The 18,986-nt window shown below is 34.8% G+C and overlaps 1 protein-coding gene across 1 annotated transcript in view; it reads right to left on the minus strand.

Moving 5' to 3' along the window:
• Positions 1–18,986, minus strand: part of GPC5 (glypican 5) — a 1,362,776-nt gene that overhangs the window by 898,738 nt on the left and 445,052 nt on the right. Inside the window, exon 6 of the mRNA XM_057706978.1 lies at positions 9,467–9,587. Coding sequence (XP_057562961.1) covers positions 9,467–9,587 — 121 coding nt within the window. The remainder of the gene's footprint in view (positions 1–9,466; positions 9,588–18,986) is intronic.

Genomic DNA, 18,986 nt, shown 5'->3' on the forward strand with positions numbered 1-18,986 from the left:
CCAAAACATTATTTTAAGTCAGTAAGGTTTTTTTTTCTTTTTAGCTTGCAAAATTCCCTCCCACAGTCATCCTTTTCCCTAATCTGATGCATTCAACATCATGTTGCCTGGACCCCATATTTTCTCATGCCTGATTACTTTTTACACAGAAGGCATACAAAATATAAATTTGTGTATTCTTATCTAAAAAGCTTTTTAATCTACTCTCACACTTGACTGCCATTTTATCTACGTATATAAAACTTCAGGTCAGAAATCAGTTGCCTCACAACTTGAAGGTACTGCTTTTCCATTTTCTTCTAGTACTCCTATAAATAACAAACTACAAATCTGATCCCCATTCTTTGTATGCATTTGTATGCGTTCTGTTTGGCTTATTTCTTTTACTGGAAGATTTTAATATCTTCTTTTCAATATTCATAAATTTCATAATTATTGTTGTGTGTGTGTGTGTGTGTGTGTTCATTCAGTGTGATGGACACTTGGTGGGCTCAATCTGCAGTCATGCCTCTTCATTTCTGAAAAAAGTTATTATTTATATGATAAAGTCCTTCTATTAGTTTGGTTCTTTTCTTTGAAATTCTTATTATAAGGATCTCCTAGAGTAAAATTCTATTGTCTCACCATTTTCTATTTCCTTCTCTCTTTTTTGTGTTATGAGTTTATAGACTATTTCTTTGACTATATCTTTAAAACCCTTCTATTGAAATTTAAATTTTTATATTTTTAATTTTTGAAGTTATTATTTTACTGATTTTTTTATAAGCAATGTATCAGTATTGTTTTAAGAATACAATCTATTCCCTCATTTTTTTGGAGGATATTCATATAGCTTTTGTGTATTTTCTCCTTCATACTCATCTATACTTTCTCATTCTTTTTTTATGCTTTTACATTTATTTTCCCAATTTTCCTTCAATGCACAGTGATCCTTGATTGTGCTCTGATATTAGGCACTAGAAGCTGCCTGCAAGTTATTGTACATATATAGGGTATGATAGAGGATTTCAATACCGTTCAATTAGATGATAAATTAACTTCTCAATGGGTATAATCCCAATCAGTATACGGAATTATCTGCTCTAGAATTGATTGGTGTCTTCAAAGAAGAATCATCTAATTTTCTACATGAGTAGCTTGTACCTGCACACTAGCATTCTGAAAACAAGCAGGTCAGTAAATGACTTTTCACTTAGTTCCTCTATTTCTTGTCTTGTGGTTCATTCTGCTATGTATTCTAGCAGTAGTTATGAGCCAGGAATCTTCCTATTACAGCTTCCCCCCCCCCCCCCCCCCCAGAAAACACACCTCCAGACTGTAAGGGAGAAAAAGGAGTTATTTCCACTTTTTGAATATTACAACAATGCTGCTATTAACATTCATGTACAAAATTTTGTGTGGACACGTTTTCCTCTCTTGGCTACGCACCTAGCAGTGGAATTTCTGGTTCATACAGTAACTCTATAAGCATACAACTAGTGCCTACAAGAGCTGAAATTTAGTCGTGCGCCTTGTGCTAACTCCAAAGTCAGGCTCTTTAGCATCTTATATTGTGGCAAGTGATTTTTTTTTGAAACTAAAGGAAAATTTTGTTTTAGTTTTTTTGAAGTTACTGAATGGATAATTATGTCTACTAATTGTCAAAAACATTATTTTTCTCACTTAAAAGTGAGAATTATTTGTAATATAATGCCATACAAATCTGATTTCAGTCAGAGATGGCTATAATTTGGAATCTTATTTTGTGAAATAAGCCATATTTCACATATTTTAAACAAAAAGATGAAAGATTTTAGCCTTTAAATGGCTATTGTTTGTTCTAATCACCTAAATAAAAAATATAAAAGTTTTAGTGTCCAACATTCTTTCAATATGTTTAACAAACAGAAAACCTGGTAGATAAATGGCTCAAATCTTTATAGGTAATGATGATGTAGCAGCATCAGAGTAAATATAAAGTCAAATTTTAACCCAACATAAAACATCTAAGTACTCTTTAAATAATAAAAAATAAATTATCAATGGCCAACCCAAATCCCATTACTTTCAAAAAGAGTTCTTGAAACTTGTTTTTCCAGTTGATTGTACACTAATTGAAAAGGTTGGTTTTATGCTGACAATTGATTTTTTTTTAATGAAATGGCCAATAGTGGAGTCAGTGCTTTATACCACACATTCCAGAAAGCAACCTTCCATTGACCTTACTCAGACCAAACTAATTGCTAAATTAGATGACCATTCAAAGTTACTGAGCGCATTTCAAATACTTTCTCCTGAACCAAAACCTAAATGGGCTTTGGTCACTACCACATTGTTAATACAAAATCAAGAATTGACTGTCTTTCTGGAATATTAAAAAAGTAAGCCTGGGGATGTATCAGTGTGTAGTGGAGATCAGCAGGAAGGAGTCGGGGTGCTGTAGTGATTTCCTAAGCAAGGAAATGAGTTGGTAGAAGTGGAAGAAGTTCACAGTCAGCTGACACCTCATGGTCAATAGTTTGTAATCAGGAATTGACCAACTGGCTCTCCATCACAGTTATAAGCTTTTAACAACGAAAAGTTTTCCTAAATGCATTTTATACTAGGTGATTTAATGAAAAAAGCTTGGACAGTTTTCAGAATTCAGAAATTTTGAGACTAATGTCTTTTCAAACTTGTGTCTTTTTTTTTTTGTATTTATAAACACTAACCTTATAACCATCCATTGAGATTTCAATTAGAATCTCATCTTAACCTACCAATGCTATAAAGTTACTATTTATCATATTGGTATCCCAGGAACAGAATGAGATAAAAGAAAAGAGGCAATTTAACATAGTTTTTCCCTACATAAAATAAAAAAACCCTCATATCTGTTTGAACAGGTTGTGATTACTGAAACATATTATAAAATATCTAAGTATTTTGTGGTTTTAAGCAAATGGTTATGATTGCTCTCTCACATTTAAAAATCAAATTTATTTCATACACTAAGACATTTTTCTAAAGAAGTTTTAGTCTCTATAAAAATGAATATTTAATAGAAACTGATAATATCTTATATGTATTGGAATTGTTTGAAGAAATAAAATGTTACTTAAATCTACTACTTTTAACAGCACTGTAACATTTATTGGTCTTGCAATAAAAGAATTATAGAAAATTGCTGTGATATTACTTCTTATGTTTCGTATTGAAAGTAGGTAAAGTAATTTCTAAGCAGTGGGTCATTACCGTCCACAACTAACAGTGCTCAGCAGTTAGGATTTTAACCGCTGACATCATTTTCTTTGAAAAATGATAGACGTTATTTAATGCATAAAGATAAATTGCTCCATAACTGTGACTTTTTTGCTGACAATTTTGCCCTAAACAAACTTAGTCAATATGAACAAGTTTCAAAATAAGTTTGCTAGGAGAGACAATCTGAATTAAAATGTTCAGATGTCAGAGGTACTAAGAGGAAACAAGTGCTGTTTCCAATCTATTATCAAAGGGCAATTCAGGCTGATGCAAACATCTAAGAAAATTCATGTTAACCTTTTAAAATTCCCTCCTTCACACAATTCCTCCCTGGAAGGCTAACAGCTACACTATATTTATCAAAGGTAGTTTTCAAAGGTACAAGCAAAGTCCACCTTTAAGCACAGGTTTTGGAATGTAGGAAACTGCTGGAATGTAACTCTGAGGGTTTGTACAGTGGCTTGTCTAGAGAAAGATGCCAGAGTCACAGATGGATAAGAGCCGGGAATGACTTTCCTCTTTTCTCTAAGGCCCTGTTCCCAATTCTGAAGGACTTGCAGAGACAGTGAGGGGATTTTGAAGTGCCTGAGAGATTCCCTGAGGTCTACGCTATAATCCACAGTTATCCATTTATATTGAATTTTCTTGGCATTTTTTTTCTTGGCAGGACTTAAAGATAGGGCTTGTCCTAAACAATTAAATAAAATCAAAGATGTTTTCACTTTCTCTAGGAAGCCTTAAAAAATCTTATAAACTATTTTCTAATTAAAAACATTTATTTTGGCCATCCTTGGAGTACTCCCAGGTGACACAAACTCAGGCTAACATTTCTAAAGGAAATGCTTTGGCTACTAAAGCTCAACAATATTCCCTAACACTGACATGTGGTCACTGCCATCTCTCACCTATATCCTCCATATTCAGGGAAAATTTAAACAAATAATTTGCTTCATGTATAATTCTTATAATTTTCATAGAGAAAAATTTAGCAATATTTATCAAAATACTTAAAATTATTAATGAACAGATGCTTGGTTACAACTTTCAGAAATTTATCACAAAAGAAAAAAGTTGCAAAAAGATTTATGTCTAGGGGTCATACCTCTTAGCAGTCTTCATTATCATGAAAATTGGTAATAACCTAAATGTATGACTCAAAGTGCTTGGATTAAATGAAATTATAGTCCTTCATATGATAGAATAATATTCAGGCACTAGCAACCATATTGCAGAATATTTAATGCTGTGGAAACAGATTTACGTTGTTAGATGAGTAGTTTGGGACGAAACCAAATGTACTCTTTGTTTTATAAAAAAAAAGTCAAAGTATTGATCTATTTATATGTATACATATGTACAAAAAAGTCTAGAAGGCTTATTTCCTGAGGCTTGTTTGTTGTTTCATAAGTGGTATAACATTTATTTTCTATTCTTTCTTTTTGTAAAATTTCCTATAATAATAAAATTCAATTTCTTATAATAGACACGTAATTCTTCAGTAAGAAAAAGTTAATGTTACTAAATATCTTGTCTGTCCAAGATCAACTCTCTAAGTATCTGCAAGGTATCACATACATTAAATAAATGATTTCTCCATTCACAGATTTTTACAGTACACATTTTTCATAAAATTCTGCTCTTTTATATTCTCCTCTGATGGTTTTGGTGTAAATTCTGACAAGAAAGTAGCAACCTCACACAGTCTCACGACTTAAATAGTATCTGTATACTGGTGTTCCCAAACACGCAATTCCAGTTTTAGGGTTGCCAATGAACTCTGGGAACGCCTCTGGGATGTCTAACAGGCATCTTAAATATAAGAGAACCATTCATTAATTAATTTCTAATCAACCCAGACGACAAAACTCCAGACCTGCTCTACTCCTAGAATTCCTCTTCTCGCTTCATGACATTATCATCCCACCAAACTTGATTATCATCCTTATACTCTCTTTCTCTTGCCCCAGTTTCCAATCTATCAACAATTCCTGATAACTTCACTTGCTGTATTTATCCAAATCCATCTGCTTCTCATATTATCTGCTCTTCTTATTCTAGTCCCAATCACCATGATTTTCTGCCTGTGTTACTTTTTTTTTTCTATTCTTGCTCCTCAGGGTCCATTTTCCACAGTAAAGCTGAAATTATTTTTATAAAACATTAATTAAATTGCATCATCCTGTGCTTAAAGCCTTTGAGTGGTTCCCTTTCCCACTTAGGAGAAAACTGAAACTCCCTACCAGAGCCTACCAGATTCCCCTTAATTCAGTTTAAGTTTTTCTCTTCCCTGTACTCATTCTGCTCCAGCCACATGGTTTTCTGTTGGTTCTCTGAATGTAATAAACCTCTTCCTGCCACAAGTCCTTGAACGTATTATTTTCTCTGCCTCAAACACAGTTCTCCCAGATTTTCCTATGATTCCTTCTTTCTTTCCTGTGATTCCTCGTCACTTAGTACCAACCCCAGCAGCATCACCCCACACCTTGGAGTGGCCTCGACTAGCACTCTCTTCTTGAGTGCCTTTCCCGACCTCATCCTGTTCTGTTTTCTTGATCCGCCCACATACGTCAGCTACAGGCACTGTATTTTCCTTTTCCTTAGAATAGAAATCCCAGGAGAACAGGGTTGTGTCTGCTTTGTTCACTCATGTAACCTCAATGCCTTGTGCAGAACCAGACCCATAGTGGGAATTCAATGAGTATCAGTTGAATATTTTGAATAAATTAATGATGAAGACATTCACATAGTGGCATTGTCAAAGTAAAATCCCTACCCACTTGTTTAATGACTCTAATTGCAGAGGTTACAGGGTAGAGAACGAGGTGTGTTCAATAGCAAGTCAAGAAGAAAGGTATTTGGGGGCTAACACATGGAGACAAGTTTTACTAATAAATATGGCTGGTTTATTTCCATATACTTAGATATGGGAAAAAAGGACAAGAGGAACATTCACTTATCCCCATGATGAGAGGTGGCATTTTACAGTATACTGTCAGCAAATGCATTTAATACCCGTTACATTAAAAAATAAACCACCAAGCACAATTAAGATCACCTAAATCTACAGATTAGATTCTGAAGTATGTTCCTACTTCTACTTCCTCCCTTGCTTCACACTTACTCCCAAATTAATAAATTCTCACTTATAGAAGATGATTTTCTGAAACTTTTGAGATCTGACCCAGGGGTGGGTCCTTTTAACTGCCCCTGGATATTACAATACAGCAGCCCCCCATGCCAAGACACACACACATGACCAGCAGTCAGAAGTCTGGCAAAGTCAAAAATGTCTCTTCATCTCCAGGAGTGCTGTCTTAGGAATGAACAGGTTCTAAGACTTTAAAGGTGGTGTCCACCTTTAAATAGCAACACCTGTACAAAATATGACTTTCTGCTATCCTCTGTAAAAATCTAAATTTCAGTCATATCACTCTAGTAGACTTTAAAAAGATAGACCTCAAAGGTAGCATTTTATTTGATATTCTCTTGTAACTCTAGACTGAAACTTAAGCATGAATAATTGGAGATCTGCACACTAATATAAAAATGAAAGAATGGGACTCAATTTAACATGGGCGCTAACAAAAGTGGAATTATTTTCCTCTGCCACCTTGAAAGAGACATGGCTTTAAAATCTATGAAGCAAGGAAGGGGCAAATGTTATGTCAAATAGGCAACATATCAGCAAACCCTCCTGTGAAGAATTTTTAATAAGCCCTACATTTTGAGTATCTACTTATTTCTTTGTGAATATAGTTCCTTGTATGTGTACTCTTTTTATATAGCAGCTCCATCCTTATTACTACAACAGGGTTTTCCACCTGTTTTTATCATATATATATATATATATATACACACACACCCCATTAAAACAGTTTGAACACACACCCACTCGACACATATATTTATGTATTTCAAAAACAATTTTTTTTGCATGTGCTATTGCACTGTTACATATTTTATACACCTTCCTACAACCAAAAAAATTAAAAGAACATAATAGAATAAATATCCATTGAAGTTCTGTATTTCCTTCCTGCCCTCCAGTGGCTCAGCTTGTGCCCTCCCTGAAGAATGCTTACCCCACTTTGGAGACCACGAAGTTTTGCGGTCTCTCAATGAGAGTAACCACATTTTATTAAAACTCTTTTGATTTTATGATCCATTGTGCACTAGAGTTTTTGAATAATTTAGATCTACATACCATATTATAGCCCATGATGCTATGAGGGGTCACCTAGACCAAGGCATTTGTTCCTCCATCTGTAGGTAATATTGTTGGCTGCTGATGACTCAGAGCTGTGGGCACTCAGAGCTGAATGAACATACCCCACCTCCACCCCAGTACCCCTCATCCAATTACTGGTCAATGCGGGGCAATAAAGACCCACCTCCTGGTTTCAACTCAGGACAACCTGAAAGAGGCCTCCCAGCTCCTGAGCTCCTACTGGGCTCAGATGAGGCTTCTGTTAGAGCTAAAACACCGTTCAATTGCCCCGTGTGCTGTGCTCCTTCCTCCAGCCCCTTACTGACCGCAGGGGCACTCTGCCATAGATCTCCCGCACACACGTCTCTATCTTAGTCTCTTTCCTGAGGAACCTCAGCAAAGACATATATAGATCAGCATATACTCAGAAATCTAGTTTGTTCATGTGTCAAGTTCTTAATAGATTGTTTATTGGGTCACTGAAAATTTAAGAATTAAAGAATATCCTAAGTTTTTTCTGAATTCTCATTAGTGGCTCACTGAGTGGAGATTAATCTCGTCTGGAGGTCTTCTTGGTTTTTCTCATTATGGGGAAGCGAGGTTCCAAAAATTTGGCAGGAAGAGTGACTCCCGTCCCTCTGAGTGCGTGAGTGACAGTCACTGGTGAGCTTAATGATCATTGTTCTTGAGGACAACAGGCTTTAGATTCCTTGATGACCTCAGCCATTCTGCCCCAGGCTCTGGTCCAGTTTCTGCTGCTCCCTCTGACCCCTTCTACACTGTCACTGTAGCTCCTGCCCCAATCCCAAGCAACTCAGTTCCAAGCAAGGTCTCAGCATCTGGCCCACTAGCAGCACAAGGCGCCTATTTACATTCTCTGGGAGGTGTCTCATTGAGGGAATTGGTTTAACTCACTAGTAATTATGGCACCGCTTTTCTCTTATACTTTTCTCAATGGAACTTATTTTTGGTGCTGCTATCCAGGGGGAGAGCTCTGTTTTCCCAACGTACCAGCCGTAGAATAAGCAAAGCAGCCATCATTGCCTACTGGAAGGGAGAAATTGACACGAGCCCCCATGTCTTGCTTTCCTCAAAATGTAGAAACTCCCATAAAAATGAAATCCTAAGAACTGGCTCCGTATAAATTTAAGTTTTGCAGAACAATTATGAGAAGCACACCAATGACTTGAATAAAAATCAGGACCATGTTTAGGTATGGTTTCTGACATAGAATACTAGAAGTCAGTATTAACTATCCATACAAAGTTTTGCTTAGAAAAAACAAAAATATATGCACATATAAATTGTTACAAAGAGACTAATAACTCAAAAAATTAACCTTCTTATCCCAAATCCCAACAGACACAGAATGGAGAGTGGTTTTTACAACATGTAACATAACATTCGGCTTTAATTAATCAAATAGTTTGATGAAATATTCTTTTGACAGATACCTTCATGCTTCACATGCTGTGTATTAAAAACTGCAGTATATACTCAATTAAATAATATTATTAAAGATAAAACAAGTATTTCATAAACAATCATTAGGTAACATGTAAAAGGTGATACAGGAAATAAATACAAGAATTGCATGTGATTCATTTATGACTTAATTTTTGTTGAAAATGAAGCCAAAACCTTCACAGCAAGGCTCAGAAAGTTGCTTGGAAGGTGACTTTGGCAACTTCCATGCTCTTCTATGTGTTTTCTTTGATGGTAACAGTAGTTCCCATGTGTAAAGCTTATTCGTAAGGGATGAAGCCCATCCTGAGATCCTCATTTATTGAAATCCTGAGGCTGTGGTCCCTTTTAGAGATAGATATTGTCTATCCATTAAAATACTGCTGCACATTGACTGTATATGAAAATCACTCAACCAAATACTTCCAAAACTCTAGATACAGATAATTTATCCCAATACTCAATTTCAGGTAGGATTATCAGATATGATTAACAGGTTGATCACATATAATGGAAAGTCATCACTTACTATTTATAACTGAGTGTACCAATGAGCAGAGCATCAGCACTTACCTGAATAACGTGCTTTAGTTTATCAATAATCTGATTTATCACAGGGTCAGTTCCTTTGACTTTGACTTCAGGATTTCCAGCTTGGGCTTTGATTCCATTTCCAACCACACGGTGAGTATAGCTGACAAAGTAAAAAGTGAAAGATACATGACTTAATAACCTGGTCACAGTATTATCCGCCACAACTTTTTGAACAGATTTGAGTTCAGAATTTTATTCCTTAAAGAGTATAAAATCATGTATTTTTTTTCTTGGAACAGAACCTGGCACAGCTGCAATGGTTTTTCCTGGCAAAACGCTTAGCATGCAAATATAGACCATTCTATTGTTATCCTCTCAAAAGATTCAACCAAAAATTGTGTTTTTAACACTACTTAGCAATATACTAAAAAAAGTTAATATGCATCTCACTTTGTTACCAATTCTTGCTGAATAGCATGTATGTCTGAATCCATATTATCTGGGTCAATTCACTGCATTTTATACAGTATTTAGATGAATCACAATAATATTTTTTTACATATTGGACTACAAAAGAAATATATATTTATATACATATATATATTATATATAATGTCAGCTTAGTATTCAAACACATATTTAGACTTATCAGTCACAAAGATGCATTAAGTACCCCCTCCTATACTCCAATCCTATACCACGTGACTGGGATTATAAGGAGGTATAAGACAGTTCTTGTCCTCACAGTGCTCATTATATACCTGGGCATATAATGTATTAATTAACTTGTTCATTCATGCATTCATTCATTACATTTTATTATATTTATAATATAAATATAATAAAAAATATATTTATTATATTTATATTATATATTTGATCCCAGCACTATAACTATCCTTATTTTCCTGACAGTGTGGTGCAACATAAAGACAAGTGAACAGTTAAAGCACAGCACTAGGAACAAAGGAGATGTTCAGTATGTGGTAGAGATAGCAAGAAGAAATCATATATGGCAAGTGAGAGGTCGAAATAACACAAGTAGTAAACACTGAGCAGATGGAGAAGTTCATTCGAACCAAGACACTTGGGGAAAAACTAGAGAAGTTACAGCTTGAGGTAGCCCTTGAAGAATTTAGGTAAGGATAGGTCTTGGATGATGTAGTTAATGTGAACTCCAGGGCAAAAGGTGACATCCCAGCATTGGAAATGGTAAAGGCATATGAGTCACACACACAGGGAAGAAGAACTAGGCTTTTCTTTACAAAGGAAGAGAACACATGGGGGAAAGTAAGAGATGGCGCCATGCCCTGGAGAGCCCATTCCCTCCATGTGTAAGACTCTCCTCTGAGCTGTGTGTTTGCTTACATTAATGTATCATGATGGAGTGACCTCAGAGACTTTTCAGGAAGCCTTTTCACATAATTTGTCATGTAATATTTCTTCCCTGTATTTGAGGAGAGTATCACAATTATCCACATGCGCCCTCTGAATTTTCTACAGCAATAGAAACTCTTTGAAAAGCTAAAAGGAGGTTCCACTGTTGAGAATATGGCCAAGCAAAAGGAGTTTCAAGGAATACCCAGTTATTCCCAAGATTACGCACACCCAAAGATCAATTTTCAAAAATAGATCCAACAATTACTAACTAGGTCCTTCCAATGATAATAAATGATGGAACTCTTTGATATGGATAATATCAATTGGATATGACAAGAATAATGATATTAATAAATATCTTTATTTTTAAAACAAACTTGAACCCATTTCTTTATGCAGAAATAGAGGGGTTTAGAGTTAGGTATTCCAGTATCAATTAGGAACTTGGCAAATATACCAATAACAAATAGTAGATGGAAAATAATTATCCGTATACTATTAATGTGTACTAATATTCTTTAGTTAAGAAGAATCAAGTTAACTATAAATATTAGGCTTCTTTTAACTTCTCTGTAGCACTGTTATAGTTTTCTCCCAAATGTTTCAAGCAGATTGCACATGTGGCTCCTTTATTAACATGTTGATTTTTAATAGTGATGATGAACAATGTGAATAAATGAATAGATAAATGATGACTGTGATTCAGGCATTGTTTTAATTACTTTCTTCGGAGTTTGTCAGTTCATCTCCATGATAATCATTTGTTGCAGCCATGAGAATGGGCCCCACAGACTTCAAAATACTGAATGTGTAATTGACCAGGGTACCTGCTGCTTTGCTCTGAAATCTGTTTCTTTGTCTTCTCCAACCAAGGACGGAGTGCAGCAGAGATGCTAAAGCAGACCTATCACTGGAAGACACAGGGTTCTCCTGATGGCTCAGGATTCCCTGCAGCCCTTGCTAAACCTGCCTTTGACTGCACATGATGCCAGAAGGCTTCCACTCAACCTTGCTTCCCTCTCTCCTTCATTCCGGGTCACATCTGCTTCATGGCCAACAGCTCTTCCAGCCTTAATCAGATTCCTTCCCATTTTCTCTCATAGGCATTTCCCTTAATAGAATCCCTCTTGTATTTAGTCCTTCTCTGGCATTTGCTTCTTGGAGGACCCAGAACAGTACACCATATAATATTAGTACTATAATTATCCCCATGCTACAGATTGGGGATCTAAGATCTGAATAGGATAAGTAACTTTCCCAAGGCAACACTGCTGGTTAAGTATACACCAAGTATACCCAGGGGATGTGACCTCCAGATACAATCACTCAATAATTAGGAATGAAAACTCCTGAAACCAACTAATATAAATTAGAGATACAATTAGCTTGCTGCAAAGTGTTTGTGTGTTTGTTTTGTTAGTTGTTTTGTTTTTAATTTGATTTGTTTTTTACTCTAACTACAGCCTTTCAAAGTCTCCACTGCTTATAATTAAAAGGGCATATACTATTTTCTTTAAAAGCCTCTTCAACAAACAGTTATGTATTACTAGATAAAGAGTGAAATAACAGTTGCTGACAGGATGAGACTAAACTAATTGACTGCAAGTTTGCCTTAAGAATTTCCTTTGTTTCTCTTGAAATACTGACATAATGCCGGCAATGGAAACTGAGACTCCTCTCTGAACTTTAACTAAACACTTATTTGCTTCACATCTTGGTTTATTTATAGACCATGAAACTTTCTTTTAGCATACAAGAATATTGTTTCATATTAATCCAAACAATTGCTTATTTTTGTTCTTAATTATTACAGTCAATAACTCAGTTAAACTTACCAGAATTACAAGTGATCAATAATCTCCTTCCAAGCTAGTATACTACCGAATAGTTCAGGATCACTATTCTTATGTATCATTTAAGTAAGAAAAAAATACTGCAAAGCAAGGCATTCAAGATACTTTAGGTGAAACATACTTTAATAAAATTATTCTTTTCTGTTTTTGTAAGGTTAAGAAGAACCACGATGCAATAGTGATATGTCCACATCAGAATGATTTAAATGAAAAAAGATGATACAAAGCATTGGCATGGATGTGGGGCAATTAGAACCCTCTCTCTTTGTGGATGGGAGTTTAAACTGATGTAAACCACTATATGACATGTGTCCGTGTATATACTCAACAATGTTTACCAAAAGAGAGGTATAAGAATGTTCGGAGAAGTACTATGCAAAATAGCCCCCAATTGGACACAACCCAAATATCCATAAACATTTGCATGGGCAAATAAATGGTAGAATATATACTGGCATACTATATAGCAATGAGAATGAATGAATTACTACTATACTCCAAATCTTATAAGCTAAATATTAAATGAAAGAAGCAAGATATGGAACATACTCTGATTCCTTTCATTAAAAATTTAAAAACTAATCAATGATGTTCCAAATCACCATACATGCTACTCTCGGAGACAGTGTGCAGAAGGTTGAAGGGGGTTTCTGGGGTTCTAGTAACGTGTTTCTTGATGGGGATCTGGTTATGTGAGTGCTCATTTTGTATTAAAAAAAAAAATGAACTGCATAGTTAAAATTTGGATACCTCACTGTATGCATGTACTTTCAAACTAAGCAAAATATGTTGAAAACTTCTTGTGCTCTTTTTCTTAATATGTATACAACAGACAAATTTGCATTGAACAACGTATAAATAAAAGATCAACGTAAGTATTTTTAATATGGGCTAAATGGTTTTGTCATCACAAAATGAGTAATTTAGGCTCATAGTTTGACATAAAAACTCCCCGCAGACTTTAATTTGCATGCAAAAAATACAGTTACTAAATCAAATAAAAGTTTTTCCAACAAAGACTTCTTATTTGAGTTTTTCTCATTATGAAATTTTAATAAATCATTAATCACTCTTTTTTCCTCCTAAATGTACAAGTAATGGATAAAACATTTCAAGGATCCCTACAGAGTTTTCTTGACTTGAAAAATTGCTCACATTTCAGTGAGAAGGAGGGAACAAAACACACACAAAAAAAGAGGCAAGTTTTTGTTAGAGAAGTAATAGACCCACCATCTGTGCCTATTTCTTCTAAGCAGGTCTGGGAATGGATGACAGCAGTTTTATAGGAATACTCACTCCACAAATATGGCTTGCTTCTCATTAACGTGGAAAAAAGGCAAGTACGGATATATTTACATTCTATAAAAGTGTCTTAAAATGATGATTAACAAGATTCCGGTTCTCTTTGTGTTCAACAGATGAAATATTAAAAAGAAGTGCTAATACATCTACACACAGTGTGTCACTAGGAAGTCATTTCTCCTGACATCACCAACATTTCTTATTTGAAACACACCATGCCCTCTTAGCTGATATTAATTTCACTTTATTGGGAATGCAATAGCATTTGTTTCAGATTCACTTCAAAAGTAGGGTATTTTGATGTGCACTTATACAATTTGAGGTGGAAAAATATATAAAATCTGACCCTGGAATTTTTTACAAATCATTTAAAGTGATCTGTCTTAGAAGTTTTTGATAGTTTCACTGGGACAAGATATAAGAATATGGTCATTGATAAGAGATGAGGAAAACACCTTATCCTTATTGGGGGCTTTCTCCTTCTACCATTATTGCCATCTTTGTTAGAGATTCAAGATTGAGAATGGCGACCACGTCGGTGGAGGAGGCGGAAAGTAGTAATAGTAGTTGCAATAGCAGATGTTTGGTTTGTTTATTACTTTTTTGTCTGACTTGGTTAGGTGATTGTATATTAAAATTCCTCCCATTTCCAGAGTTTTGAGTCTCCTGATTTTAGAAAGTGTCTTTGACTCTGGTAAATGCATTGCTGTCTCTGGTTTAAAGGTCTGGGAAGCACAGTGTAGGTATTCATCAGTGAACCTCTTCTTCCAGAACAAATTTTTCTTTCAAACCATTTCTGGGCCTCCCTTCTTGGCTTTGGTAGCAAATGTGAAGTACGTACTAGTGATCTGTTTTCTGTAACTTTTTTTCAAATACCCGGTGACACTGCACGTCACTGCTGAATATTCTTTTGTGCACATGCAGCTTCTATACAGCCCTTCTCCTTGACAGTGAAGGTCTTAATCTTTGAACTCACAGAACAGATAGGAGGCATATGATTGATTTTATGTGCCAGGTTTAAGAGAATAACCTTTCATGATAGGTAAGAGGCTTACATGGGGATTTAGTGAATGGAGACATCTGTAGAATCAATTCAAAATGATTCAACCTTTGTGATTCCACTTATCTCACTTCAACTGTTGAACCACAAACTATTTTTAAGTTAATCTCTACCATTTATTTGGCTTTATAATTATAGATAAATAATGTCTAAATCCGAAATCTGTGTTTCTGACCTTAAATAATGAGGTCAAAGTAAATAGAGCTGATAGAGACCTTTTTACGGCCTTTATTATTATTATTTATATGTAACTAATTTCTTAATGAGGCTATCACAGTTTGTGATACCTTATGGAAAATACTCTTTAACATTATTCTAATAAGGTAATACCGTGCTTTGTATAGCAACCAACGAGGAATTTTTAGCAGATCACTACATATAACATTACATAAATTTCATTTCACCAATCTTCTGTTAGCGACATTACAAAATCCTAAAAGTCCCTAGAATCTTATACAGCTTTTTTGTATTGTTTTCCAAATGTAACTGACACCAACATTAATTAAACTCAGGCATGAAACTAACAACTGCATCAAAACATACTTTAAAATTAGTTGTGAGATACAATAATAAGAACATGTCTAGAAATAGTTAGAAAACAAAAACTCATTTAAAATTGGCTATTTGTCAATCTTCACCCTAACTCTTCAATGGGCAAGACATGTATTTGTGCTTGTCTGTTTAACCAGGTAAATCAGAGGTAATGATAGTTTATAAGGTAAGCAGCTATGTGAACCTGAAAATGACATTTCCACGTAAAAAAACTAGTGACTGTACATGCCAAATCAGTAGTGTCTAGGAAGCTGTCATTTCAGCAAATGTTAACCTAATAAAAAATGTATTAAAAGTGAAATTTCCTGTATGTAAAAAATAGTCTTCTCCTAATCCCATCCCCTATCTTACCAAGAAAAGATTTTCAGTCTTAAATTTTGAATTAAAAATTCAAAGCAAATGTGTAATAAATATTTGGCTTATTTTGTAATTGCCTTCATTTGATTCAATGTAACTGTCAAATTTAAATCATCAGTTCTAACTATAATCAATTGTGCATACTGTTATATGAGTTATGAAATGTTATACTAACTTCCATTTTCCAAGGCACACATTTCAAAATTAAACTCTTCTCGGTAAAATACAGGCTTTCATGGATTTATGATGACTGATAATCATCATTTTGCACTGATTTTCTGTTTCACTTCACTGTTTGATATCAATTTATGAAGGTAAAATGTTATTTAGGGGATCACTATTAGCTGAGTACTAATAAGTTAAATACTATCTGGAGCCAAAAAAAAATGAGTCAAAATAATTTAGGGTATAAAAATCATTTAACCAAACTTTTATTAGAGACATTACAAAATCCTAAAAGTTCCTAGAATCTTACAGAGCTTTTTTGTATTATTTTCCAAATGTAACTGACATTAGCATCAATTAAACAGATATGAAACTATCAACTACATCAAAAAATACTTTAAAATTAGTTGCAAGATACAATAATTCTCAGGTTACCAACACACCATGCAGATGAACCACCCAGGTATTTCCTACCAATACATAACACAATAAAATGAGAGAAAAAAAATCTCTGAATTTCAGAGCAAACTAGTTTCCGAGGGCCACAATAACACACTACCACAAAGTTGTGCTGGAGGCTAGACTTCTGAAATCAAGGTGTCAAAAAGGGCTATACGCCCTCTGAAACCTCTAGGGAAGAATTCTCCCTCACCTGTTCCCAGCTTCTGGTGGCTCCCAACAGTCTTTGGCATTTTTGTGGCTTGTAGCTGCATTACTACTCCAATTTCTGCCTATATTTTCACTTCACCTTCTTCTCTGCATGTCTGTGTGTCCTTTTCTGTCACTTATAACGACATATTGGATTTAGGGCCCACACTAACCTAGGATGACCTCATTTCAAGTCTTACCTTAATAACATGTGCAAAGACCTATTTGCAAACAAGGCCACATCCTGAGGTTCCAGGCAGGCATGAATTTGGAGGATACACTACTACACTACTGCACACAGCATCATAAAGAAATTGGAAGCTGCCTGAATGAAACCAATGTTTTCCTTGAACTTCAATTAATCAGTAGGCTTCATATACAGACCTCTCTCATTGAAGTCACATTCTATTTTTTCCTCAAGGAAAATTTTATTTATTTTGATATTTATATTTCACGAACACATCTCTTAAATTTTAGCTTGGGTTTTTCCTATTTATTTTTCCATTATGATTCAGGTGGCCTTAAGGAAAATACTTGAATCAGCTTTTTAGAAATTTTCAGTACATAGGATCTAGCATTTCCTATATTTTCGGTGACTTTTACTAGCAAAAGAAACAATGCTATCGATAATTTCCTATGCTCTAAATTCATACAAACAGAAAATATACCTTGAAAAATGACTTGCTGTCCTCTGAAGCAGGGGCCCAACCACCTGCTCTGAATGTAAAGTTTCCTGAAAGCTTTGAAAGGCTAGTTTCTTATGAAGGTGTTGACAACTGATGCCTTCCCCCGTGTAGGCACACGACATAAACTTTAATCACACTTAATGCTGATGTGGTAGCAAGATTGTGACAATATTCAAATGTGACTAATTCCATTAAATTAGCTACACTCATTAAGCCAAGCTTAGTTGTTCAAATGTATATAAATGCCTCAAAAGAAATAATTAAGCTTTTTTCTATTTCTCATTTTATGCTGATGATTGAAAGTGAAAAGATATTTTAGCCGAGTTGTTTGTTTTGTTTTGTTTTGTTTTTTAGCAGTCAGTTCACTTGTTTTATCACCATAAGATTGCAAGGGCCCTGATCAGTTTGCTGAATCTAGCACTCTGCTTTCAAGAAGAAATACACCTATATCAGGAATATGGTACTTGGCATTCATTTCTTGGCCTATAGCTTAATAGATTTTTTTGGTATGTCTTCGGTGACAGTAACATAAATTTAGAGCTGGAAAGGACCTCAGAGGTCATCTAGTCCAACACAAGCATCTTTTAAAACAAATGAAGTAGTATGTTTATTTCATCATTTTGTACTTACGTACTGTAAATTTCCAGAAAAGTCTTTGAGATGGCTTATAATAAAAGGCACAAACACTATAAAACAAGGGCAAAAAGACAAAATAATGAAGGGAAAGAGATAACGATTATATTAGGAGACCTAGGAAGGAGACCACACTTCAGCCTAAGACATAACCATAAGTCTTATCAGAGAAGGCCAAAAGGCAAATCAGCATTTATATACCAGGTCTTACCAGTTAATGAAAGTTGTATCTGCATATGTCAGCAGCCATTTTTTTAGGTTATCTCTAAACTCCTGAGCAGAATGCATGTCTTTAAGTAAGAGCCAATGGACAACACAACAAAAACTAACTTCCGCAGCAACTGCAAAGCTTTCCAAGATGTAAGTACACAGGGCACTTTGTTATATGAATCTCTGTTTAAAGCTGCCTGAATGATACTATAGTTCTGAGTAGACATTTCTACCGGGACCTGGTACCTGACTTGGTGAAAAATATAGCCTTGGAGAACTTAATAGAGCAGATGGTTAATATTTCCCTGAATTTATTTTTGTTTTTAATTGATATTTTATTTCACCACTCACAGAGAATATATTCTCTGGGTAATGTATTGAAGTACTGTTGAAGAATCTCGGGGTCAAAGTGACTTGAGGTTAATTACAAAGCAGAGTCCCTTCTGAAGAACTCTGCTGATTCCACAATCCTATACAGCAAATAGGAACACAGAGGAGCAATTTACAAATAGGCACCAATGAGAGGGGGAAGGGCAGTCGTAATGGTAAGATCTATTCTAACTGATGGACAGTTACTTAAATATTTTCTAATATATTTATTAATCCTACCTTTAATGGAATCATTTTCTTTTTTCTTCCTTTACTTTTGGAAATTTGTAGCTTGTTTTTTTATAAAGGAAATTCTTTGACAAATGCAATTTTCAAAGTTTAAA

This window comes from Hippopotamus amphibius, chromosome 14 (assembly GCF_030028045.1).
Source record: "Hippopotamus amphibius kiboko isolate mHipAmp2 chromosome 14, mHipAmp2.hap2, whole genome shotgun sequence".
NCBI lineage: Eukaryota > Metazoa > Chordata > Mammalia > Artiodactyla > Hippopotamidae > Hippopotamus > Hippopotamus amphibius.